We start from the raw sequence: 27,196 nt of genomic DNA, 5'->3' as shown, positions 1-27,196 counted from the left end.
ATTTTCAGCGTGTTCTTCCTCAGCAAAATCTATGCCATTATTGCCATTTGGAAAACGCTCTTCGTCCGACGACTCCCTTACTACTTCAATATCCTCAACATTAAGTAAACTTAAACGAAGTTGTTGTAAATCTTTTTGAATCCGACGCCTCTTTGTTCGAGAGCTCGGTAAAATTCCATTGTTACTCATAACGGAAAACACCAAAAAGTTTGCGTTAGAAAAAATGGCTATAAGAAAGTATAAACTTGGACAAGGAAAATAAATATCCTGCAAAAAAAGCTCCAATTGCGAGATAAATAAATTTTGCGACGACGGAATGGAATAACTGAAATAGCAGAACTTAAAGAGGCGATTGTAAAAAAAGGAATCGGGAATTCAAATGGAAAAATATATTGAAAAGGTAAATTCCGGTTCAGATTAACTTACGTTTTGGGAATCCATTTATCCACAGAATGATGGCAGCAGGGGAGCTGGAAGAGCCAGGCAGCTGGGCAGGACCGGTAAGCCAACTGGGCGGGTACGGCAAGGCAGCTGGGCAGGACCGGTAAGCCAACTGGGCAGGTTCGGTAAGCCAACTGGGCGGGTACGGCAAGGCAGCTGGGTAGCTGGGCGGGTACGGCAAGGCAGCTCGGCAGCGCGACGAACACGTTTCACAAGTCTTTCATGCACACTTTAAAATCCAAGTTCTGCTAATTTTCAAAAAATTCACACAACACCATACAAAGCACATGACTCAAAGGCAGCTACCAAGCGAATGCCTGAATCGCCAGATCCCCATGCGAAAGAAGTCGGAACTACCATTTTTTTTGCTTTTGGTGTTCATTCCCTAAACACAGGTAAATGGTATCTTCTCAAAAAATTGCTTATCAAATAATTATTATTAATAAAACAGTTATCTTATATAAAAACACTGTTGAAATTTAAGTTGATGTTTTTACGTTACATATTAAATAGTAATTTCAAGTAAATTTAAATTTAATAAACTGCTGGAACATATCACTGCCATTTAAGTTATCTGACAATGCTGATTTAATATATAGGGGAAAAAGGCGGCCATTATTGTTTACGCCAGATGCAAGACGCCAGACGCATACATATACAAAACGGATCTGCTTTATTTTATTTCTAAAACTGACTGTTTTAAGGTAAGATTATCATTTGTCTTTAATTGAAGGCTGGTATGAATGACGCCAATCAAGTTTCTCACCACTCTTTTTTATGTAGGACAATTTAAGAGCAGGTCAACATTCGCATCGGAACGCCAACGCGTTCGCGTTGGCGAATTTACGTCATTCCTTTTCTTCTTTCACCTTAGAAGTAGTTAAAGGGGACGTAGCAGTTTAGATTTCGTTACACGTCAGTCGACAGGTGAAATTTTCGTGTGGATCTCACTCCTGCTGGAAGAATGAAATTTATTGTGGTACTTTTAAAACTTCTTCGTTAAAAGCAATCTTTTAAAAATGATTTATTTTATGCTGTAGGGAACAGTGTGTTTCTATTGTAGTCATCTGGGCAGAGCTACACTATGGAGTGTTCCGTTAACTGCAGATCAAGATCACAGCAACTTGGATTGGCAACAGGTGATTGGGTGTTATTCTAGAAGAATCAACAACACACAGGACCAGGCCATCAGGGACGATGGAAATCCATGGAAATAATGAAATTCCATTGCTACACTTTCACATCCAGATCGAGTGATGAGGATGAAGATAAATTCATCTTTTTTAAAAATTGAAAGATTTCTTACTGCTTATGTCCTCTCATTATGGTTTTCAATACAAGCTGGTCCAAAGCTTTATTTCAAAATAAACGATTTTAATGTTGGAATGTTATTTTTTATTTTTCTAAATACCATGTATGTACGGTTCTAGAGTTAAATGCAACTACTTAGTAAAAATTTATTAAAAATATTTTTATTTTCAATATATTCAAAAAAATTTGTTGAAGATCTTCTTGTCTGCTCGAGAGATGTTGTTAGGACATAATTTTTGCACATCCATCGGACATCCAACCTGACTAGCCGAAGGACATCCGTGGGCCAGCCCATAGAAGACACGGACACTCGGCCATGGATCGGACATCCGACGGCGGAGATGTGCTATGTGGGCATGCTGATTTTCTGCTGTTTCATCAGTCACTATGCAGTGTGTTTGGACAACAGAAGCATTCTTGAATCAGACTGCTTCAGTTTATATCGAAGATGTATTGCTTGTCATGCCCGGTGACCAACTTCACAGGACTATGTTGTAAGTTAGTATCACTTTACAAAACCAAATAGCTGTAACAAAATGCTATTTTGTAAATTTTTTATACAAAATTATTTTATTGCTTTGTTTTTTGTTGTACATTGTACAGCAAATTTAGATTACTTGCCTAGTATGAAAGAGATCAGGTATGTTACTGTAAAACATCTTCCCGTGTGGGAAGATGGACTTTACGGATTAAGACAAATAAATGTAAATTGAACTCGAGGCGTCTTACCCACAATGATGTATGTATTTATTATAGGCAAGACATAAGAGTTAAAAAGACAAAGAACAAAGAAGAAGAAGAAGAAACATTCAAGAAACAAGTTAAAAGAAAGAACAAAAAGACTGGGGTCTTACCGTGAACTCACGATTGGAAGAATGGAAGATAAACGACACAAGGCGAACCTGGAATTCAGCTCCCACACGAGCGGTACACAGCAAGAGTTCAGATACGCAAAGATTGACAAGCAACGTCCGAAAGACTCAGGACGAGGACGAGTTTTTACTCAAAAAGGTTTAGTCAAGTAACATTAAGCGGGGCACAATACTACTCAAATAAAGCGGGAAAATTGGCTTAAGGCAACTATTCGGCACGGCTGCAACAACTTGTCTGATCTTCATCAAAACGCTGAGTTCATCACGAAACTTTGCGTCTTGCAAAAGTGGCGTGATTGGGCGGAGCTTGTGTAACTCACGCGTGCAGCCAATTAGAAGATGCTGTTCGACGTGGCGTGATGTTGGGGCGTATCGTCGGCGTGAGTCAGCTGCAGGTGAGCATTTAGGTCAGCTGAGCTGCGTACATGGTGTTGCAATTGCCATGTCCAGACTTGTATATTGACTACTGAAGCAAAAGCGAGAAAAAGTTAAAGTGATATATTCGGCTTCGTTACATCACTCCCGGCGGCGTGAGATTACGTCCCGTAATCAGAGTTGATGCATCGGGATCGATTCGGGAGCTGCAGGTCTTGGATCATCGGAAGGGCGGCAGCATATAGCTCAGATGAAGGTAAAAAGACCGCAAGCGTAACATATGCGTAAGAAGAGTAGCACCAAGAGACATAATATGCCGATGAAGAAATAATTCGTGATTGTGTCCCACCAAGATGTAGAAGTTCCAACGCTAGTCGATGTCACTAAAACACTTGATGCACTGTATTTGTGGCGTAAAGTAAACTCAGGTGGGGATGTTCGTTTATAGCGGCGGCTATATCGGCCATAATGTTCATGTGGTTTAACATATTGTCGGTATATGCCGGGTTACTTCGATGTTCATAGTCGAAGAACTCGACGTTTTCATATCGGAAAGAATGCACAAGAGTATGTTCGGGTAACACAATATTAGCTTCTATTGGCTTCCAAGTGTCGTTGCGGTACGCATAAGGTTTGTCATTAAAATTAACAAAACCGTTGGTCCAGTAACAAGGGAAATATTTCACAAGTTCGCATCCGTCTTGATAGTGGAATTTTGAAATTTCGGTTGCGGTCCACAAGATGTCAGTACAGTCTCAAATGTAACATTTAAAGCCTTACATTGAATCAGTACAACCGTTTTTCCAAAGGCTTGTAGTTTAGCGCATTGTGGTAAATTTAGCTGTGAAGCTGCTAATCATCCGTTATATTGGGCAGTTGTAACAGCCCTTTCATGTTTGGCTTTGCGAGCTTCACATTGTACTAGTCTGATTTGTCTTGCCAATTAATTTTCATGATCCGTAAGTTGGTCTCGAATATATTGTATATTCGCGGGCACGTTTAAATTTTCGGCGCTAGATGGCTCCGGAGTCTCCAAAGGCACTGTTAAATTTTCCACGATGGCCGCCGTTGAAACGGTGAGTTTTGATTGGCCGATGATCTCAAACGACGAAGTTCTATTGGTGCATTCGTTTTGCAGGGAGGCACAGCGTTTAATAGGAGTTAAATGGAAATCAAGTTGTTTGGCATCGTCTTGTAATCTGAAAGTTGATTCATCTGCCGCTAATCGAACCAATGAGCCTATTCCATCTTCAACCAATCGAGTACTCATTTTGGTTTTTTGAGTGTAGGTTTTGTCCCAAATCAATGTTAAATGATTATGAGATAAAATTCCAGTGCTAGCAGAAGCCGTTCCGATAGGTGTCGCAAAGTCTCCGTCTTCTTGTTCTTGAAAAAGTTGGATTTTTTCGAGAACACAATTTATAATTTCGGAATCAATTGTCTGCAACCAATATCCAAAAATCTCAGGTTCGTGATCAAAAACATATTTATCGTCCGAAAAAGTCATACGATAATCATCACATCGTTTATGGTTTATCATGTCGTTGCACACGGCGGCCGAAGTATCAATTGAAATTTTATCCGGCACAATCACTAATTGACCGAAAAAGTTCATTGTGATGCGGCGTATATTCTTCCATCAGGCGCAAAGATAACCGGGAAATTTAGCTGCGGCACGTTCTTCACTATAAACTCCATATTTCACTGTAACGGCCTTGTTAACAGGCGCAATCGGTTGACAATTAGCGTCGGAGAATTGTAAAATTCCCATCTTCGATGGTTCCGAACAGTCGCATACAGTTGTTTCAAATGCCTGCGGGTGTAACCCGTAAAGGCATAGCAACAGCATGAATGGGATCGGCGACATTTTCTATAGAGGGAAACATATAGTGAACATCAAAAACAAGTTAAGCAGCGTATCATATAGATAAAAGCATATCATCACATCATTTGGGTTTCTTAAAATTAAGTAGAGTAATATAAAAGAAGGTAAAATAAGAAGCAAAAGCAGAAAAGTATATATGATGGCAATTTGGAAAGGTCAATGATCTCCCGTCGGCCTTTTAACAAATACCGATGATCGCTAGCGAGTAAAAATACGCATATAGGGGAATGAAAAACATGTTTTATCGAGTCCAAGAGTAAGTATTTCTGTGTAGTGACTGGTGTCATTGGAAAGAAGAAGAAATAACCTCAATGGTGCAAAAGAAAAATCATAGATAAAATGTATCGTTTAGACAGGAGAATAGAAACATGCATGTTATAATTTCAACCACGGAACAAACACATGGTCAATTTTCATTTTGGGTCACAACAAAGGGCGGATATGGGCAGGGTAAAAAGAAAAGGGACACCCGAGCAAGTGAAAAGGGCGCGCTTGGTGGGCTAAAGGGTGAATTATTCTTAAAACCTACGCGAGACATAACACAGTTGCTAATAGCTCAATGACAGAGTGCTCAGCTGTGATGCGAGAGTTCTGAGGTTCGAATCCTCAGTCTGACTAGATAACTCATCTTCATAAAGGGTGCTAAGCTACGCAAAAGGGTTACAATTCATTATTTATTTTAAAAAAAACGATGCGAAATCTGCGTTTTATCTGCGTTTTTATAAGTCCAACACATGAGAAGAGTAGGGGAAAGAAGTAAAAAAAAGGCGCTAAAGGGGAATGAAACATATGGGGGAAGAAAGAAAAGCGGCTCGCGCGAGACAAGAGAAATTTGTCTCAGACACAAGGAGTTGGGGAAAAATAGGCGGAAAATAAAATCTTTGGAGCTTATGCCTATTGTTTTGTCTATCTGTGTGACGGACCAAAGGAGGCAGAAAAGAGCTGAAAGAAATGAAGGAATCGAGAAGCTAAAAGGAGAAAAGAGAAGAAGACGAAGGAAAATTAGAGGGGAGTTTCCGAAAACTCTAATTTTTATAGTAAGGTCGGACACAGGAGAATATCTTTCCCCATGCGCCGCTATAGGGAGGGCCCTTTCTCTTTTATTTTCATTTTTCTATTATGGGATGGAACGCAGACTAGATGTTAAAAATAAGAGCGGCGAATATTGTTGTTAGCTGGATGTATTGTTGGGTAGGAAACATATGACAACACACGGATAATAATTGGGGTTACAAGATAAGATAGTATTTAATTTTCTTCCGGCGGCGGGTTGGGGCGGCGGGTTTCCGGATCCAAATCAATAATCGAAGTGAACACTTCGGTTGCCCGGTGCCATTCCTCGTGCTCGAGGAGCTGGATGAGTTCTTCAGTGCGAGCTCTCGTTAATCGGGCTATCCTCCATCGATTTTGTAAATGGTGCTGGAGATTTCCCAACCCCGATCCGGATGGGCGCCGGCGGTCTAGGGCTTCCCGTACGGCTCGGTCCTTTTCTTCCACTGTTGAAGAGGTGCTGGTAGCTTCCATTACTACCACGGATTTGCCGGTGTTAATTACGGTTTTCACCGCGGATTTGCGGTTTGCATGGGATAATAACATCAGTAATAGATTTTGTCGCTAGATGGTCGGTTCGGTTTGGTCATTTTTGAATGCGGTTTGGTTTCGGCTTGCAGCTGGGCAAAACCGGTTTGAACCGCCATTAAAATTTTTTTTTTTATTTTGCTGAAATTCCAAATAAAGTAATTATCGATAATTTTTGTGAGCGTAATGGCGGTCAGCAACTTGTTGTAAATCAAATTTCCGATCAGACTTGTAGGCATCGCGATCAAAAATACTTCGATCCTTCCGCCATCTAGCGACAAAATTTATTACTGATGTTATTGTCCTATGCAAACCGCAAATCCGCGGTGCAAACCGTAAAACCGCGGTGCAAATCGTAAAAACCGCGGTACAAACCGTCAAACCGCGGTTCAATCGGTTTGAAAAAACGGCAAACCGAACCGCACCGGTTTGTTCTTTTTAAAAAAAAAAACGCGCGGGTCGGCCAAAATCGTGCCCGATCGTCGCGAGGCCGAGCCCTATGTGTAGGGCTCGGCCCCGATCGTCTTTGATCGGGGCAAACCGCAGTTTTTCATTTGAAAATCGTCAAACCGTCGGTTCGGTTTAGCCATTTTTGACTGCGGTTCGGTTCTCGGTTTGTAACTGGGCATAACCAGTTTGAACCGCGGTTTGTAATTTTTTTTTGAAATTTTAGCGGAAATTGAAATCAACTTATTGTGAATTGTCCCTAATTGCTGTGGGCGTAAGTGTAGTCAACGGCGTAGGTCAGGCCCTAAGGCATCGTATTAATTGCTGTTTAGAATCAAACTTGTGTCAAATTTTCTTGTTTGTGTTCAACTTACCGCACTTGCATAATGACAAGTAAAGGAGTATCTAAATTCAGAAAAGATCCCGATTCGTCTGGTGCCAAAAAACGAACAACTTCAGCTTTATCAAATATTAGTGGGGAAACTTTATTCGATATCAGTATAACGGACGATGAAGCATCAAGTTCGCGCACGTCAACTCCTGTCCGTAAGTATTATCGCAATCTTGTTAATAAAAGCTTGTATGTAATTGAAATAAACTTTCTATAATAGGTGCACAAACACCTGCAATTTTTCCAATGCAGGGCAGTGTTGTTGCAGGAAACAATGAGGAAAATCTCTCAGTCGAGTCAGGAAAAGCTAGTCCGACAAGCTCTACCTGCAAGCCAAAACATGTGCTTAAGTCATGGGTCTGGAAACATTACACCAAAACAAGTGAGGCCAAAGCTATGTGTAAGTATTGCAAGAAATTATTCGTTGTAAGTGGTACTGGCACCATGTCTAAACATATCCATACGAAGCACAACACTGAGATAACCCATACTACACAGAGTACCTTGGATTATTGTGCGAAAGTTGTGAAGCCATTCCAGGTAACATTCATTTCCTTTTGCTAATATATTTCTACAAATAACAATATTTAATAATAGTTCAATGCTGAAGCTGCCAATGAGGCATTCGTTAAATTTATTGTTGCCAATAATCATGCTTTCACGCTTGGAGAAGAGCCAGATTTTCAAGACTTTCTTTTAAAAGTACAGCCATTGTACAAACCCCTCGGTGGTACATCTGTAAAGGATAGGGTGATGAAAATCTATGTACAAATGAGGATGAAGCTTATTGATCACCTTAGGAACCAAAGAGTTGCTCTTACAACAGACTTATGGACTTCCCCCAATAAAATGGCCTTCATGGGCATTACAGCATCGATCTTGGACATCAAGTTTAATCCAATAAACATTATTCTAGGATTTCAACATTTGGTTGGTGATCATACTGGATTTAACATCGCAGAGCAGTTTTATGAAACCATCAAGTATTATTCACTGGAAGATAAGGTAACCAAATTCAAATGTGATTTGCCTTAAATTTCTACTTATTTTCTGGTTTCTTTACAGATGTTGGCGATAACCACGGACAACGCTAGTTCGAATGAAACGTTCATTGAACGCATTGTTCATTTGACCCAAAATAATTCGGTTCCATTCGAAAAAGACAGATGGATACGTTGTTTCGCGCACGTTATTAATCTTTGCGTTAAAACTGCGCTTGAATGCATGGTCACACTGATTGACAAGGTAACCTCTTAAAAATTTGTAAAGCAAATATTCACTTAATGAAATTATTCTACAGACCCGGAATCTCGTTGTATCAATCCGAGCTTCTCCTCAAAGGATTGCGAAATTTAAGAAAATTCTGCGCAATTGTGGTATTCAATTGGAAGACGTGGAATACGAAGAGGACGAATTGCGTTCTGCAGAAGGAATCATCATTGATCGTGATCTATTGCCCATAATGGATTGCCCAACACGATGGAATTCTACGTTTTTCTTTTTGAAACGAGCTTTGAAAGTCCGAAGTGCTCTTGATGAAATCGCCAAGGATCAAGACCTTAGAAAATATGAAATCGAAGCAAATGAATGGCACATTCTACAGGAAATTTTCAATTTTCTGAAGAGTTTCGCATTGATCACAACATACGTCGAGGCAACAAGTTACCCTACCTTATCTCTAGTTGTTCCTTTGTACAACAAATTACTAAATCTCCTTGAAGACGTGACAGGAGACAGAAACAGACACCACCTAATCAGAAAGGGCGCTGCCGCCGGTTTGGACAAGTTGTCCAATTACTACGACAAGGCGTCTCCGATTGTTATGGTTGCAACCTTTCTGGATCCTCGTTGCAAACTGGAATATTTTGAAAATCACGGGTGGAGTTGCGGTGCTGAGAATAATGATTCATTTACACCATTGGATGGTGGTAATGTTGATCTCATTTCAACCAGGGTAAAACCAGCTTAAGTTTATTTTGAATTCAATTAGTTCAATTGGTTTATTTGCTAAAAAACAATACATTTTTTTAGGATTGATCTTCTGTGGAAAGCCTATAATTTGCCATGTGACAGTTCAACAACGATTAACAGCGACATCGAAGATGGAAGTTCCAGTTCAAAATCCAAATCGGACCAGTCTTTCATAGCTGATATTATATCTACAAGAACACCTGAATCCAAGACAGATGAATTGAAACAGTACATGAATGAAGAGGTCGAACCAAGCAACTGTAGTCCGACTGATGTTTTCAACTACTGGGCCCAAAGGTCTAAAAGATGGCCTAAATTATCCGAAATGGCTAGAGAAATGTTGTGCATCCCAGCCACTAGCGCAAGCAGTGAGAGGGCTTTCAGCACGGGAAAAGATGTTTTCGGGATCGCTCGAATGAGCCTAAACCCTGAGACTCTTGAAGCTCTCATCTGCTTGCGTTCCTGGTTCAGAGCCGGATTGTTCAATGAAATTTAATAAATTGAAAAGCCAGAAAATACAACTTGCTCAAAACCTAATTTCCGACTTATTATTGTGTGCAAACTGTATAATACCGCGGGTACAAACCGCGGGTACAAACCGTCAAACCGCGGTGCGATCTGTTTTTGAAAAACGACAAACCGAACCGCACCGGTTTGTCTTTTTTTTTTTTTTAAACCGCGCGGTTTGACCAAAATTGTGCCCGATCGTCGCGGGGCCGAGCCCTACCTATGTGCAAGCGATTTGCCCAAGAAGAAAAAGCGCTTCGGCTAGAAGGGGCTTCGCAAAACCATTGGCTTAGGCCAACTGCTTGGCTCAATGCAAGAGCCAAACGGTTGGCCTAGGTGACGGAGACCAAGTTGAAAAATCTACCACAACCTTCTAGGAGAAAAAGGCACCTTTTGTCACAGATTCGGGATCGCAAGCAGGCCGATTGTTTTTATTTTGAACTCAGCTCCGGTACAACTATTCTTTTTTTTGCATAATGGTTCTTGATTCGGCAGAATCCTACATCATTGTCCATTGGAATATATCGATATACTGAACTTTTTAAAAAAATTATTTTGATCGATCGGTAAATAGTCATCCTATATCGATTGTATAAGGCGATTCTTGTCATTATCGGATGCAAGTTGGTTAAGATGAGAATGTTATTTTGACATGCAAGTTTATAAACAATTAACGGAAATTCATATTTTATCTCTTTCGTGCAAACAAATATTTCGTTATAGTTGATTTGTTCTGTGTTTTATCACGTCGTCATGATCAAGTTAACGGAAGAAATGGTTATTGCCCGTACAAGGATTTCGGACTTGTCTAGTGTAAAGAAACTCAATTGTTGGGGAGCTGATCTTCAAGATGTATCTTTGCTCAGGCGAATGCCTAATGTCGAAGTGCTCGCCCTCAGGTGAATAGTTTTTTTTTTTTGCTGGAATTGAATGATATCAAGCTTGGTTTGAATATTTTCAGTGTCAATCAAATAAAATCATTAGCTGATTTCCAGAATTGCTACCAGTTACAAGAGCTTTACATTAGAAAGAACAACATTAAAGACTTGCGAGATGTTTGTTATTTGAGAGGCTTATCTAGCTTAAGGAATCTGTGGCTAGCAGATAACCCGTGTTCTCAAGAAGATGGATATCGCTTTGCTGTTCTACGAGCACTTCCTCAGCTTGAGAAACTTGATGATGTACCAATTAAACCAGAAGAAATGGAAGGTCCCTTTAAATATTATTTTAACAATTAATGCTTTTCTCTACAACCAAATATTTTTCTCTGTTTGCACATTTATTTACATAGAGGCTGCACGTAAAGGTCGTGAATTAGTGTTACCCAGTAAAGAAGACGAAAATTATGAAACTTATGATATGCCCCAAAACACAAATGATTTGGTTACTATAGACACCACAGTTAGCAAAGAACCTATTACGAGAAGATCGTCTGAAGTTTTGATTGCACCAACAAACCATTACATAAAGAGTAGCCCTGTAACTCCATCACCTGAGTTGCTTGAATCTAGTGAGTCACCATCAACACCTGAAGAACTGCATGTAATTCAACCTGCGCATGAAGAAATCAATGTACGAAGGTTTAGCGTAATTGCCACAGGGGGGTCACCTCAACAGGTATTAGTACATATTGCATGTCTCTGTGACAGATAATTGTAATTCGATGATACGAAGGAAAAACCTCCGCAATCAGAATCAGCACCTGCATCCCGGCGTTCTAGCGTTGCAGCAGTCTCTTCGTTTTCTGTTGCTCCGGATCACGCACCCCTCAATACGCTTCACTTTCCCGTTGATCAATATAGCCCATCAAAGTGCCCTATACAGTAAGTTTTAAATGAACAGAGAATTTAATTTTCTATAGCATGGGGTAACAAAATTCACTACGATGTCCTCGCAGCTAGATATAAATCATTATTATTTTCTTACATCAAAATACCTTTTCGGGTCTAAGAGTTTTCATTATTTAGTCAGAATACACCTATCACACCGGCTCCGTCTACCCCAACTATGCAGGCAACATCAATGTCGCAGCTGGATCTACATAATGCCACTTCGATGAATGAAGCTCGTAATAATTTCCCGGATCAAAGGCCTTTTAGGATAGCCCATGAAAATCCACTACCCAGGTATTCACCATCGAATTATCAGCCAACAGGATACGGTCCACAGAACCCACCGATGTCAAGCTACAACACGGCACCGTTGCCAGGACAAAACTCTGAGAGATGTAGTCCAACGCGTTCCAGTGGAAGAGTTCGAAACAGAGTAAGTCCAGTATATCAGTGTCATCATATTTGATAAACTTCAGCAAATGGAAATTAAAAAAAAACAGCATTAAATTATCGATGAAGGTTTTCATGCGCTTACACCATTTTAACGCAGACATAGCGAAAGAGTTTCGGGGTTTAGATATTGGTACATTTACGCCTTGCTCGACTTATGATTACTTATAAGATGTATTTAACTTTCACCTGCAGCACACCTAGTTTTAGCATAATGAATTTCCTATTCAACAGTTGAACTGGATTACTGTTGTTAAACGCAATTTTCATCGAAGAATAAACTATTTATTTACAATTTTTTTTTTCAGGCATCAAATTTGCTGATGGCTGCCTTATGCTTAGTTAACGAATTGGACTATGGCAGCCTGGAAGTTCTTGGTATGGCTGTTCGCAATCGCTTAGATGAGTTTGACAGTAACTGAAGAATGCAGAACGTTTGGCGTTGACTCACTTGTTCCGTCCGGTATTTTAGTCAGTTTGTATGGATAATGGCATGATGTTTGCGTGATCCATTCAACTGATTCCTAACATTTTATAATTATGTAAATTTTTTTTATTCACGTCAAAGTTCTTGTTTTTGTTTTTTTGTTTTGTTTTTTTTAATCCCCGCTTTGGTGCTAATTTAAAGGCCGAGGGGTTGGTTGTGTTTTTAACTGCCTTAAGTATCAAATGCAACGTTTTAATCAATTTTGCCAAAATTGTCCGTTTGATTCTTAATCAATTAAGAATAACGTATTGAATCTATTTAGCATTCCTCAGGAGAAAGTTTTGCTACACGTCTTGTCGCAAGAAGTCACGAATTTTATAATACGACCAAGAATTCTCGTCTTGACTGATGAAGGGTTGGATCACAAAGGTAGCGACAAATGCACAAGAATAATGCATAATCGTGATTTCATGATTCTCGTCGAAATAAAAGTTGAAAAAGAAACGAGTAGAAGAACGGCCCTGTTGCATACCATCGTGATGCTTATTATTATCATGATGATTATTTTTCCGTTCCCGTCGTTAGCCCCAAACCCTATAGGTTATTGGTATATATCATCCAGACTCCAAATCGTTTTATGCCCTCATTAAAAGGAACATCAAAATTATTCAGCTGAAACATTTTTCCTTTTGTTTTCTTCATTTATTTGCCGTCACCGTACGTAGCACCAACGAAGTTGCACAAGCTACTTTAAGCTTAAATACGTAGAAAGTTCGCCTCAGACCCCAATGTTAAGGCCTTAAATGGAGTTGATCAGCCGAGACGATCAACTTGGGATGGTGCAATATTGGAAGCTAAAATTTTTTCGGGTTTAGTTTTTCGCACAGGAAATATAATCACCTAAGTCTTTTTTTTTTTTAACCGAATTAATGGTTGTCGAATTGGTCAGAGAATAAATATGAAATTAAAATTGTGTTTGATATCGATATTTAGCGGCAATGAATGATGCAATTACTGATAAGAGTGGGTTAAAACTATTTCGATATTCGTACACCTCTTGGAAATTCTAAGAGACAAAATTTTGAATTAATTAAAGAGCTAAATTTTAGTATTTCGTACGCTTTGGGGCAGAAGTTACCAAACAAAATTCAGTTTTTTTTTATGTGGCCATCTTGTTGGCTTCGTAATACCGCGTTCCTTTATGCTTTGCCGGATGTGAAATAAAAAATTCATAACGAAATACCTGTTGTGCTTGAAGAGGATTCTCACGAAATTGTTACCGCCTGTGATTAGTTACCGCGCCCATTGTAAGATGGCCAAGATCTCAACCAAACTGAGATTCGAATAAATAATACAAGATCGTCCTTTTCTTTTTTTTTTCCCTTTTTTTCTTCTCTCAAAGATGTCTTCAGGTGATTCGAAAATTTCTTTTGTTTGTGTGCGTGTATATCAAGAGCCATGTATACAAAGAGGCTAGAGGGGGGGGTGATCCAATAGAGGTAAAGGAGCCGGAGGCTACACACAGAAATCAAGAGCCAAAGCCAGGACGAAAAGGAAAATCTTGGATAAAAAAGAAGAGGAGTAGGAAAACGAAGAAATGAAGAAAAGAGTATCTATAAAAGATGGGAAGAGAGGTTTTTAAACTCTCTTTCGTTGCATCTTTGCACTTCAGAATTCTTCATCTGAAACGGGCTGGAAAGCAGAAAGATCTTACGTCTATGGTCAAAAGAAACCAAAAAGCAAGCCAAATCAAGAGTATCGACATTTTCCAAGGCAAGTGGTGCACCTGAAATGGCCGAGAACAGGAAAGAAGTCGAAAATTGTAGAAAGAGCACGTCTTTGAAGCTATCTTGTTCTTCGCCGTGAGCTGGTGCTGTTTTCAACAGTATTTCTTTTCATATTTCTTTTCCTCTCCTTTTGCCGAACGAATGTTAAGTTGTTAGCTAGTCTGACCTGCTGCAGAATGCAGATACAGACTTTACTAGTCTTGCTCTGGGCTTTAACAAGTGTTTCTTCTGTTCTTTTCTTCCTCTCTTTCCATTGGCCACCTTTCCAGATTCTCTCAGTTATTCTCCATCCTTCGTATTCCTCTTTCATCCGTTACTCTGTCTCTGTTTCTTCTCCGTCTCTCCCTCCCTCATCTGATGCCCTTATCCCATTATCCTTTCCTCTAGCGTTTTACCAAATACCAAGACTCCAGTCTCTTGCCACCATTGGTTGGCTCACCATGTTGCTGAGGTTTTCCAAGGTGTACCTGCATTTCAGAGAGTGTGATTAAACACATTTCAGCAGTATTAATCGCATTCTTGCCTTGATTCGATTTTGGAATATTACGTGCTTTTGTGTTGTTTGGTTTTTTTTTAAACTGAAGAAAAGTAAGTGAAGTGCCCAGGTGAGAGTGTCACAACGTCAGTGAAAACGCAAGAGATACGAGAAGAACTAGCAAAAGTTCTTCGTTGATTGGGCTAAAACAACCTCTTTTGCGGCGATGTCACACAATTCATCCATTGGCCTGCGTCAGCTGCAGATGAAAATCTCAGTATCACGCCAAATTAAATAACTGATTTACTTGCTTTGTCAGTGAACGCGGAAGGACAGTGTTTGTTACATCAGTTACAAGTGACGATCATTTATATGTTTGTGAAGAAATCCAGCAAATTCTGTCGAGGATTTTTCGTATTCTTCATATCGTTATTCGTTTGGGAATTTTTTTATGTTCGTGTAGTCCAAGGATAAAACAGTATCTATAGAAACAGTGCGTACATTGATAATGGGGGCCGGTCAGGGCCGATTTCCTGATCCTAGCAGTAAGTTCAACTGCGTTGTACTAATGAACTAAACCTTCGTCGAACGTTAGCTAAACTATTTCATTGTTCGTTTCAAAGACTACAATTAAACAATGTTTGAACTAGTTCTCTAAAGTGTAGACGAGTAATCGGCTTTTACTTCCATACGTAAACCGTGAAATGGTTTTGTTCGTTGACGAACATACTTTTGCCTTTTCAAACAAAACGTGTTTAAAGTTTACGATCAATACGAGTTTTTATCTATGTATATCTATATTTTTTTTTCAAACATTTCTGCAAAGCAGGATTGAGTGGGACGGCCTTGTTACTTCGCGATGCCTCGGATGCAAGTTTGAGTACAGCGTGCAGTTTGGATCTGTCTATTTCAGCAGCAGCTTCGTCCGTTGGACTTCCTGGTGAGAAATTTCGCTTAACTTTTCACTATTTCAGTACCTCAAAATCTGTTCTTCGTCGACCAACTTTATGTCTTTTTTATTTGTGTGTGTATGTGTGTGTGTATGTGTATGTGCCTTTTAGGCTATCTTTTTAAAGAATAGCTTTCAACAGGTAAACTGAAACAATTTAAAGGCGATTTAGTTCTACTGTAAAAAACTGGTATAGTTTTTTTTTTCTTTTTCTCTGGAAAAAGTAGATATAAACAACTCATTATGCGGGCAATACGCCCAACGCTTGGCGAGCAGCCGTTTCGGAATGCTAGGTTCGTTAGGGAGTTCTGGGTATTTTTGGGCTTTGACTAGTGCGACGTCACTCAATTCTTATCAGATCTTTCATGGATGAAAACAAACAGAAAACAACAAAAGAAAAGAGTTCAGGAGCTGAAGAAGAGTTACCAAGTTTACGCTACTATTCCGGTCGCATTTCTGTTTCTTTTTCTCTTTCTCTCGTTCTTTCCTGCGTACCAACCCAAGTATGGTAGGAAAACGATTGATTACGAGAAGAAGCCAGAGGTATGCACTCGCTTGGCTAGCTGATGAAAAACGCCAAAAGAATGAGAGTGAGCTTCTCCTACCTACTGGCGGTTTACCTCAACACATCGAAATTTCAGGTCGATGACCCTATATAAATTTTTTTTCTCCCTCCCTAGTCCTTTAACAAAACGTAAAGAGATACGTTGCCTAACTCTTTTGATTCGTTCCCTGTGGTACTGCAATGACTTCGACCTTGTAGACGAAAAACAAAAAGAAAATATAACAGAAAAAAAAAGAATAAATAAATAAATAAAAATTTGGATACAAGTATACGGTGAACATCTTCAAGATAAGGCGACTATGCCATTATCGTTTATTACATACGTAACTCTGCTCTTTTATTTATACGGTTTTTATTTAAGCTGAAACGCTTGCATCTTTCCTTCTAATGAATTTTTTCTGCACTGAGGCACTCCCTCTTTCGTTTTGAGGGGCACCGCATTTCAGTCAATTTTGTGTGTGCGCGAGATTGCTCCTATCAATCTGTGATATCACGTCTACAACGTTGAGAACACGCAAATGTCATCAACGAATGTTTGAATTCTGAGAGAATGGTCTGCTGTCCCTTGGCTAAATGTCTAGTTGGCATTCCGACACATGTTTAAATTGCGCAACGGGCCGTACACTGCACGCAATCGTTTTCTACGTTTCACCATTCAATTCTCGGACTAGGTCTATACATTTTTTTTTTCGTTGAAGAGAAAGACGAAGTGATTCTCAACAGCATCATGCTCTTTTTTATATTAAATTTTTTGGTATTTTTCAACTTTCTAATACGTTTGAATGGACTAGGAAAAAAGCTAAAAAAAAATTATAAGCCAACGTGAGACACTACCATACACGCCCAGCTGAAAAAGAAAGGAAACGAGCAATTGAAATAATTTCAAACCTTCGAAAATAATCATTTAAAAAAAGAATGAAAAGAAAAAAAAATCGGCAAACTGTATTGAACGATGTTTTGTCATAGAATTGAGGCTTTTCATCAATCCATCTTGGTGGTTGTCCATCTCACTCTTCTGTCCAGCGAACGTCAGAAAAACTTTTAAGGATTTCGGGAGGGGGTTTCTTTCAGTAATCTCTTCCATCTCGTAGTTGTCTAGTCTCGCTCGGCGGCCCTTCTTATTTCCCACAAGTCAGCGAGGGGTTCCTCTTCTTTTTTCAGGTGTGCGGCCTTAAATCCTTTAAATTCCTCATTGCATTCCAACAAGAGTCACCATTGGGAAGGAGAAAAAAAAGAAAGAAAAAAAATAAAGAAATCGAAAAAAAGGGAGGCCGTACGGGACACAAACATGTTTTCGAATAACTCTGCTGCATTTCTACGTTTCATTCCTGTAAAGAAAGCGCACCGCATAAGTCGTGCGTCTCGTGCAAGTCCACTTCCACACCGTTTCCTCCCTCTTCCTCTCCATCAGGCATCGTCGATTTTCAGCGAAAAAGAGTTAAATCATTCCATTGGCACGGAATAAAATGCAGTGCTATCAGCCGTTTTTCTTGCGCCATCGCATCAAGAAGAATAGCAATCGTCTTGGTGAACAGTTTGTTTCTCATTGTCGCATGGCTTCCGTCATCACCAACGGTACGTAGCGTCAGCTCTGCGTCACGATCCATTTGTTTTGCGATGAAGTGTACAGTTTTGCTTTGCCTTTTAGTCAACAAAAAAGGGGCAACGTGACTATTGCTGTTGAAAGGCTGTGCGAAAAAGGGTTGACTAACATTTCCACTGTGTTCAATTTGCGGTGGAATTTTTGAGCCTGCGCTCGTCAAGCACCGACATTCTTCCGCTTTTCTTGATCATCGTTTCCCTCCTCCTTCTTCACTCCTAGGCGTGTAAAAAAAAAAAAAAATTATAATATATACACCATATATTTTTTTTTGTGCTGCTTGTATACGTTAGTGTTGTTGAAGCACATCCCGTATTAGGCTGCGTTTCGTCAAACTAATAGTGTTGCACACCGTGCATCTGTAATTTTCAAGAAAGAGCCGCCGGGGAATCTTTTGGATTTGTGAGTTCTCCTCCTTCTTTCTGTTTCGTCTATTCATCATTTATCTTCCAATCTTCCGCTTTCTTTATTTGAATATAGTGGCGTGGTTCTAATCTTCGGATGCACAGCAGGGCACTACGGTGTTCGTCAGAGAACTTGAGAAACTGGTCATTTACATGGTGATTATTACAACTGCAATCTGACCAGGTCCCCCGATCATTCATGACCCCTTCGTCTTTTTCTTTTTTCGATTTCGTCTTCCTTTTCTTACTTTTGATTCAGAAAAATCTGATTGCTATCTTTGTCAGCAACTTCAATTCCTCCTCCAACTCCCCCCCCCCCGTACCACAAAATGTTAAAATCCAATGCTCGTTTATCACAGTGTCCCTCATGCTGAGAAGAGACAGGCCTTGTATCATTCGAATATGGCGTCTCCCAACATGTAGTTGTTTCCAAGGAGGCAAGAAAACAAAATCAGAAACAAAAAAAACATTAAATAAATAAATAAAAAAAAAGTTCAAACCTTGTGATCTGCATGTTAGGATTGGTTCTGGCATTTTTTTTTCCTGCTGCTGCTGCAAAAAAAAAAAACGTAAGAAACACAAATGCGTAAGGAAAAACATTGAACTTATGATAAGAGGTTGGGCTAGGAGGGGCGTTCAAGTTGGATGAGGCAAGGAACGAATGACGGCATTCCCGTTGCTTACATTTCTAATGAGATTCACAGATCACTACATTACGGATGCAGGAATGAATTCATATGGAGATCAGCTACATAAGCAGCTCTGGGGAAGAAGAAGAAGAAGAAGAAAGAGGAATGAGGAATGATTGGAGGAATGCGTTAATGGCCGTAAAAGTAAAACTCTACTCCGCCACTGGAATAAATGATGGCCTCGAGTGGTACGCACAGAGATACGAACGAAGCGCATGTTAACGTTTCAAATTGCTGTTGCAGAAAGAACATGCTAGTGTTAGCATCACACGTAGTGGTTTCTTTTCTCACAGGAGCCATTTTGTTTTCGAAACCCACAATCGTGTTTCTCAAATGTCGCTTGTGACAAGGAAAACGATCGAATTAATCAACTAGATAAGCGTAATTGAATCTTGACAATCGTCTTCTGAAACAAAGCTTTTCTATGCTAATTACAAACGCCATTTTCCCATCCATTCAGCGTCCGGCAGTAACGTTGTTCCACGATCGGTGTAAACCTAAATAATTAATGGACTCTTCTTCCCCTCGTTTCTGTTTTTTTTTTTTTAAATATAGAACTGTCGGAGCCAATTGGCGGAGAGTTGGACGAGGAAACAAATCACCAACTGCACAACGAACGTTTAAGAAGCCGAAGCCCACCTCCGCATCATTTGCCACCTCCTCCGCCACCGCCACCAACGTTAAGTGGGCGCAACCACGAGCTCCGACTCTTTAGCGGCAGCAATTTTTCACCTTTGCACGTTCAGTTACACGGGCAGACTTCGTTGCACAACCGATCCTCGTCGCCGGCGCACGATTTGGGATACCACACGTTGGTGGCGCGTTCACCTGCTGCCCCTTGGTCATCTCCTGCAGATCTGACCGATCTAACCCTAACACCTTCGCCCAGGTAAGGAGATACCGTGCACGTCGCATATCGACGCCCAACCTGCCCCCTTACATCCGTTAACGTAGCACCAAAACCCAATTGGGTTAATTATTTGTTTGTTTTTTTGGTACATAAACGGTTTTCCCCCGTATGACCTGTTTTGCGACATTCACACAAAAAATCATAATAATTTGATAGCAGTTAGTGAGTGCCACAGGGTGGACGATAATCAAGGGTTTGTTGAACCATCAAAAAATTAAATCAAAACGAAAATGAGCCAAGGCAAACATGATGGAATTCAATATGCAAAAAAAAAAAGTACGGTTTCGCAACCGTGAACTAGAAGGTTTTCATTAAAAAGAAAACAATGTCTCGTTGTGTTGTAACAGAGCCGAGTACTGCAGAAAGACATCGTACACGTCTTCGAATAGTTCTTCGCAGCAGCGCGATCCTTTCACCCAAGTCCAGTCTAACAACAGCTGCCTACGACCGCAGCTGCCACCTACACCGACGTCCCCAAGTATTTCTGTCGACACGGGTTCCACTGAAGCACTGTTAGCTGCGTGCAAGGTAAGCTGGTTTTTCTATTGTCTTTTATTCTTTTTCTTTTTCTTTGGTCACGTCAGTCCAGTCATACCATGTCTTATTGTTTTCATAGGGCAAGAGATGGGTGACACCGTCCCTTAACCAGCAGCTGGGTGGAAGCTTCAAGTTTTCTTACTTCGAACGGCTAACGGATGACGTCTTGTTGCGAGTCTTCTCCTTCTTGTCGTCGACACAGCTGGCTCTGTGCAGTCGCGTCTGTCGACGTTGGCACGTTTTGGCATGGGAACCTCAACTTTGGTCGTCCGTATACTTGTCTGGCGACAATTTGCATACCGATCGAGCACTCAAGGTTAATATCTCCACTAGCTGCAGTATAACTTGCATCATGTAGCTTTAGTTTTTCTTTTTATTTATACCGGCAAAAAAAACGTATATGATTTCCATCTTTGCCAACCACTTGGTTCTTTTGACGAGAAATATGTTCCGGAATGCAGTGCCGATACAAGTTTTTTTTTTTATTTCGATATTCATCAACGTCCCCTTAGGCCGTGTGTGGGAACAAGCTGAAAGTAGATACTGTATTTGTAACCTTTGGATGGATTCTTCTATTGCTTCTAGCATGTTTTTTTTTACGTGGATGTGCCAGCCAATTTCAACCTGAAATTACTTTTCGTTTATGGAAACGTCAGTCTTTTTTTTTTTTTTTTTACCGAATACCGAAGTTATAACGTATTGAAACTATTTTCAAATGTTATTAGGATTCTGATGAGGCACATATGTTCTAACGGCATTATCACCATAAGTTGATAATATCATTTTGGTAAACAGGTGTCTGTATATGTAAACGTGTTTGTTAAACGCTGTGTCACTTGAAGATATGGTCCTCACTAATCTGTGCGTTTTGCCTGACACCCTTACAGAGCATTACCCGAGTGTTGGGTCGAGCCTCACCACCGTTTTGCCCAGCGGTAGAACGGGTCGTGATAAACAGCTGCGCTCGTCTGACGGATCGGGGCTTACAAACTCTCAGCCGACGTTGCCCCGAGCTGCGACACGTTGAATTGCGAGGGTGCGTTCAACTGACCGATGTTGGTGTCCTGGAACTTGTTTCCAAATGCGTGCACCTCAGCCATCTGGATGTCAGCGGTTAGTATCATGTTTCCTTCGTTTACCGCTAGATAGCGCTACATGTAGACAAGAAAATCTATTCGATTTTCGCCTGCTCAAATACGCCTAGCTGACCAGTGTTTTTGATCAACAGGATGTTCCCAGATTACCTGCATTGATGCTGGACCTCTTCGAACCAATGGAAATAATGGCGATCGATACAAGAGCGATTTGAGTTCCAATTCGCGACCGCAACTCTATTTGCAATTGCAATATATTGACTTGACTGATTGCGTGAGTTTGGAAGACACTGGCATACAGATGATTGTGCGAAGCTGCGCTCAACTCACTTGCATTTATCTTCGCCGATGTGTTCACATCACTGGTAAGAAAAAACATAGGCATTCACGTTGTAGTCCAATTGCAAACAGGACAACTAAAAGGCCTTATTTTCTTCCTTTGAACAAACTCATAGATCTGGGAGTGAAATACTTGGCCAGTTACTGCACCGGCTTACGAGAACTCAGCATATCTGACTGTGTGCAAGTGACGGATTTTGGAATGTACGAATTGGCCCGCTTGGGCCCCAACCTACGATACTTGTCTGTGGCAAAGTGCGACCAGATTTCCGACGCCGGAATCAAACAAATCGGACGCCATTGTTACAAATTACGCTATCTTAACCTTCGTGGCTGCGAAGCTGTTAGCGACGACTCGTTAGAAGTCCTAGCGCGTACCTGTTCACGACTTAGAGCCCTGGATCTTGGAAAGTGCGACATTACCGATCGAGGACTTCGGATGTTAGCCGAACATTGCCCAAATCTCAAGAAACTCAGCGTCAAGAGTTGTGAACTTGTTACCGATGAAGGTGTACGGTCCATTGCGTACTACTGTCGTGGTCTAAGGCAGCTCAATATTCAAGATTGTCTGATCACTGTTGAAGGATATCGAGCAGTTAAAAAGTTTTGCCGCAAATGTATCATAGAACACACCAATCCGGGATTTTTTTAAGTTCTTGATGTGCATGTTACGTGTGCCTGGGTGGACCACATCCCCCTACATTATTTACATACCGCTAGGAAAAACCGCGCTAACTGTTAGAGAAAATTGTGTCGAAACCTACCTATAACTGCTAAACTCGTTGGTGTGCCTATAAAAAAAAAGTGCCATTGTACATGTGTATCATTGTTGAAAGATTATGGAAAGCCTTTTGGTGCTGAAAGCAAAATAAATATTCGAGAAGCATCCGTCACGGATTACGAGACTGTTATTTTTCGTCGATTTCATTCAGTACTCCTTTATGTTATGTTCCCAACTGTTTCTTACTTATACAATATCAGCGTATAATATATTATCACATGAGCTCCATAATTTGATTGCTGTTCTTAATTTCTGTTTGACGGAACTTGAATTGCACGAACGATATTGGCAATGATTTTGCGAATTTCGACGCGAAGTTGGCGAAACGCTTTTCTTCTATGGTTTTAATTCGAAGAAATTATTACTGAAAGCAGAATGCGGCTTCTAATTTAAATCAAACTTCTTTGCTTCAATCTTAGCGTTCAAAAATCTTGATTAATTTAATTGGAGTTGAAATGATTTAATAACTTACGACAATGCAAAAAAGTTCAACCTAAAGTGCCAATTTTGCTTTCTTCAATTAAAAAAATTCATAAATGACAGGAAATTTTTTTTTTCGCTTTAACTGCAAATTTGATGTCTTGGAACTGTTCACTGCATAGCATAGGTAGCCTACAAAAGATTGTACGGATCCGGATTCCACAAAATGAGAAAACAAAACAAGGGAAAAAAAAAATTAAGTAATCATATACTACTCCGGTGCAATCGACATTAATTTCAAGAAAATATTAAAATCAATATGGGTTACAACCGTTGACATTGTAATAAGTGTGAGAATTGAATGGGATGGTCAGACGTGCGGACAAACTTTAAGGTTCCAATCCTTTAAATATGCCTTTTGGTGTGAAATGTAATAGACGCGACAACGACAAAAGCTCGTGCAATATACAAAATGTAGTTTTTTTTATGTATTATTTGCCGTGTACTTTATTTTCAATTTTAAGACAACTCTGGGTAACGGACATTTTGTTAATATTTTTAGGCCTACGGGCTAACTGTTGGTACCATGGTGCGTTGCCAGTTTAACTGTCTAACCACATGGTCTAGAGAATTGGGAAGACAAAACTATTCCTGAAGAATCGCAAGGAAATGACAGAACGGGAGAGAGAGAAAGAGGGAAAAAATGAATAATCAACATCATCACTGTTTGAATATCAGCATCAACAGGAAATGGGGAACAAACCACTTTGAAGTGGACATTCAAGCACTGAGAGAAAGGAACAGGAAACAAATAGATCAGTCGTCAGAATTGGCATCATTAATAGTAGATGGATTGGACAAGAAAAAATTATGCAGCAGAAGCCAACGAAGCAAACCGTACATAACCTACGGATGACATTAATATTGTACGCCGTAGAATTTTACTTAGAAAATCATAGGCGTCCGAAAAGTGTATGAAAATTTATCAAGTACGTACTACCTAACCTAAATGGGCATAAACTTAAACGAAAACAACTAAAAGTTAGCTGTAGAATGAATAACTTGGCAGCTGTGATGGTCGCTGTAATTAAATCGGAACATTTCGCAAGTCTTCCCCTTCTTTGATTCGGTGCGAGTGAACAGATAGCGAGTCGCGAAGCAACCTCATTTCGTTTTGAAGAGCAGCTATCGTTGCCACAGCCTAAACACAATAAGCTTTATAACTGTCCAACCTTGCTTAATGTAATGCAACAGTCAACATCATTCTCGGGCGCAAAGCAGTTAATTACCTCATCGCGCTGTTGCTCAGCAACCATTGCTTTACATCTCCAAGCATCGCAGGCACTTCTAGCTTGCGACAAATCTTCCTCTAACGAAAGCATCTTTGCTTGGTAATTTGTGGCTTCTTCTCGCAGTCTCTGCAACTTAATTAACATGATAAGTATGAACAACATTGCACGGATGTTTTATTGCTACCTCGTGATTCCCAAGCGAGCCACTCGCGGAAGCTAGATTGCTTAGTAACGGCGAATTATTTGCACCAGAACTCGCAAGTCCTCTACAAGTATTGTTACTTGGACTAGTTTGGTGATTCATCCAGTCGTGAAACGGGGCACCCGCATTACTATAACTTCCAACCTTCAACAAGTATTAGTTTCGCGATAAAGACCACTTTGCATTGGGGCAATCACTTACCCGTTTGAAAAATAGAGACCCAGAATTAGACGATCCTTCCAAGGGTCTTTCCTGAGCGCCAACACGTATGCCCGAGAACAGATTTATGGCTGGTGGTGAGGGGGACAAGCGTGGAGGGTGGCGATCAAGTCCAGTTCGTGGTATATTAACAGGGGCCGATCCTGTTAATAGCCCAACACCCATCGTTATCGACTCGCACAACGAAGGTTGTTCCGATTCGTATTCTCGACTACTGTCTTTAAACTGTTCTTCATTTTCATCCATTGCGTGTCCGACAACACATTCCGCTGCATTAGTTGAATTGCTCAATCTACATTTAGCAGAGAAACGCTATATAAGTTGGTTCCAGCCTTAACGGATTAAGCAAGGCTTATATTTGTACCTTGTTGCAGTTGGAAAATAAGCAGCTGGTTGTAGATGTGATAACAGACCGCCTAGGGTACCCGTGCCATACAAATTTGATTTTTTTGCAAGATTTTCAAACTGTTCGCGTAACACTTCCGGATTAGAATTAGGATCCCAGTCATCTCGATCCAAGCTAATCATTCGATCAAGACCCGAGGAAGTCATATCAGCTCCCGGTACTGATAATGATCTCGGTTTACATATCGGGTGCACCAAAGGACCAAAGCCTCCTAAACTGGTGCCAACACCAGTTGGTCCGCTAGAAGCCAAAATTGATTCACCAGTCTCCAAACTTTGCAACCGGCTATAAGCAGTTTGCATAGGAACACTTGTGCTGGCTATCAATACAACCGTGAAACAAAGAAAACCGAAATTTAGAATGAAGCTACGATGAATATAAAAGTGAGGTCGTTTGCCTGTTGTAGATGATGAGGTAGAATGATTATCCAGTATGCTTCTTGGAGAATTATCTAGAAGTAGATCGATACGTCCATCGTTCGTATCATTCAAATTGCCACTTTCTTTTCCGTAAAATCGATTGTTCGCTGGCGGCAAAGCGCTAGACAGAAGGTCAGCCAAATTTGTACCACCATCCTTAAAGGAAAAATTTTAAATTTGGGCAGGTAATTAGTGACATAGTATTACCTGGTGTGCACCATTGTCTCTTACCACTTCAAAATCCCCGTGGGCAAATGCACAAAACGATCCTCTAGGACAATAACTATTTGTTTGCATGTCATGACATTTCGTGGATTTGTAAATCTCTGGGTGAAACTGTTGCTCCGTGCGGGTGTGGCAGTACTGACACAAATCCCCATTATCACATCCAGAAGGATCCCCCCATTCCTCTCCGTGCTTGGCATTCGGACATGGCGTAGAACTTACGTGACAAACGAAAATGGAATTAACGTAAATATGCAAACAGCTAAAAACATTGACTGCATCTAACACAATAATAATAATTTAAGAAATACCGATATTTAAATTTCTTGGGACTTCTTCGGCGGTCTCGGCTATTGTGATATTGTGGACAAGCATAACCTTGGCGGCATAGACGCGGTGGCTTTTTACATTGTTCTGTTTTATAATTGGCTAAAACATAATTTGTGTCTTGCCATTTTGGATCATCATTCAAAAGACTTCTTTCTTTATCAAGAGCATTAAGACCGGTAAGGTCTGCCTCCGCAGTATCTTTGGACTAATGTAAGAAAACATTACCATACTGTGCTGTAAAATAATTGTTATTCACACAAACCCTTATATCACGGATGTCATACACTGGATTGCGTAAATCAGAATTCCCATGAGCAAATGCACAATGCACTCCATTTTTTACACAAAATCCTCTAGTGTCAGTTTCGTGAACACATGGAGCAGTTTTGAAGTACCTCAAATGATATCTTCTTTCAGTGTCACCAGCAGTTCTGTGGAGGAATGGGCATTCATCACCATCTTGGCAGATCCCTACAAGGTAAAATAAACATTAAACAAAACTAGTCATACTGATAACAAGTTGTGTATGATGATCATTGCACATTTTTTAAACTAAAAAAAGAGAAATAGCAAAGATACCTGTAGTTTCATCATATTTTGTGCAATACTCATCAGCACTGTAATTCAAAGTACCATCTCTTCTTCGTACAGGTTTTCGCCTTCTTTGGTTTTGGAAATGCCAGTGAAAACAAGTGAAAGGGCGATGTTGTGTACACTTGTGCTGTAGAAATAAAGGACACTGTTCCACGCGAAATTTGTAAATATACGCGTAATGCTGAGGTATTTCAGATTGTTGAATGGTAATCTCGCGTGATGTTACGCTGTCAGGCATTTTTTTGGAAATTGCATTCGACAACAGTTCAGTATGTGAATAGGTAACGCACGACGACACCTAACCGTATTCGAATTATTTTTAAAGGCCAAACAGGAATGTAATGTCAAATCATAGCCCCTTAAACTTACAGGTTTCTATACTATTGATACGCAACCATATACGCAACAGTCAAACAACCATGCATCGCGTAAGTGGAAACGGAAGGCCGAAGGTTTTTCTATGGACAAGTTC

At 40.2% G+C, this 27,196-nt stretch overlaps 3 protein-coding genes and 1 long non-coding RNA gene across 8 annotated transcripts in view; 3 read left to right on the top strand and 1 right to left on the bottom strand.

The window, feature by feature from the left end:
• LOC130689171 (uncharacterized) overlaps positions 1 to 27,196 on the top strand; it is a 97,319-nt gene that overhangs the window by 44,871 nt on the left and 25,252 nt on the right. The gene's annotated exons all lie outside the window — the stretch shown is intronic.
• LOC130689146 (leucine-rich repeat-containing protein 46-like) lies at positions 10,378 to 12,747 on the top strand. The gene is made up of 6 exons (XM_057512171.2): positions 10,378 to 10,677; positions 10,740 to 10,987; positions 11,070 to 11,395; positions 11,453 to 11,601; positions 11,746 to 12,043; positions 12,369 to 12,747. The coding sequence occupies exons 1-6, from the start codon at positions 10,532 to 10,534 to the stop codon at positions 12,480 to 12,482; spliced, it is 1,281 nt and encodes a 426-aa protein (XP_057368154.1). The 5' UTR covers positions 10,378 to 10,531; the 3' UTR covers positions 12,483 to 12,747.
• On the top strand, positions 14,370 to 22,848 carry LOC130689135 (F-box/LRR-repeat protein 7-like). 3 transcript variants are annotated; one of them, XM_059496728.1, is made up of 8 exons: positions 14,370 to 15,294; positions 15,579 to 15,689; positions 19,512 to 19,845; positions 20,214 to 20,394; positions 20,483 to 20,719; positions 21,291 to 21,516; positions 21,632 to 21,862; positions 21,953 to 22,848. In XM_059496728.1, exons 1-8 carry the CDS (start codon positions 15,258 to 15,260, stop codon positions 22,486 to 22,488), a joined length of 1,893 nt encoding a protein of 630 aa, XP_059352711.1. In that variant the 5' UTR covers positions 14,370 to 15,257; the 3' UTR covers positions 22,489 to 22,848. The 3 variants fall into 3 exon arrangements, with proteins under 3 accessions (XP_059352711.1, XP_057368142.1, XP_057368143.1); XM_057512159.2 differs by having other exon boundaries at positions 14,371 to 15,294; positions 15,576 to 15,689; XM_057512160.2 differs by lacking the exons at positions 14,370 to 15,294; positions 15,579 to 15,689 and adding an exon at positions 17,208 to 17,838.
• On the bottom strand, positions 23,567 to 27,141 carry LOC130689131 (RING finger protein unkempt homolog). Of its 3 annotated transcripts, none has more exons than XM_057512150.2 (10): positions 26,710 to 27,141; positions 26,393 to 26,601; positions 26,112 to 26,335; positions 25,783 to 26,017; positions 25,554 to 25,731; positions 25,115 to 25,475; positions 24,733 to 25,042; positions 24,514 to 24,675; positions 24,327 to 24,461; positions 23,567 to 24,238 (listed from the first exon to the last, which is right to left on the bottom strand). In XM_057512150.2, exons 1-10 carry the CDS (start codon positions 26,960 to 26,962, stop codon positions 24,125 to 24,127), a joined length of 2,181 nt encoding a protein of 726 aa, XP_057368133.1. In that variant the 5' UTR covers positions 26,963 to 27,141; the 3' UTR covers positions 23,567 to 24,124. The 3 variants fall into 3 exon arrangements, with proteins under 3 accessions (XP_057368133.1, XP_057368135.1, XP_057368136.1); XM_057512152.2 differs by having other exon boundaries at positions 24,327 to 24,455; XM_057512153.2 differs by having other exon boundaries at positions 25,807 to 26,017.

This window comes from Daphnia carinata, chromosome 9, assembly GCF_022539665.2.
Source record: "Daphnia carinata strain CSIRO-1 chromosome 9, CSIRO_AGI_Dcar_HiC_V3, whole genome shotgun sequence".
In the NCBI taxonomy this organism is placed as follows: domain Eukaryota; kingdom Metazoa; phylum Arthropoda; class Branchiopoda; order Diplostraca; family Daphniidae; genus Daphnia; species Daphnia carinata.
This window is presented reverse-complemented; position numbering and strand designations above follow the sequence as displayed.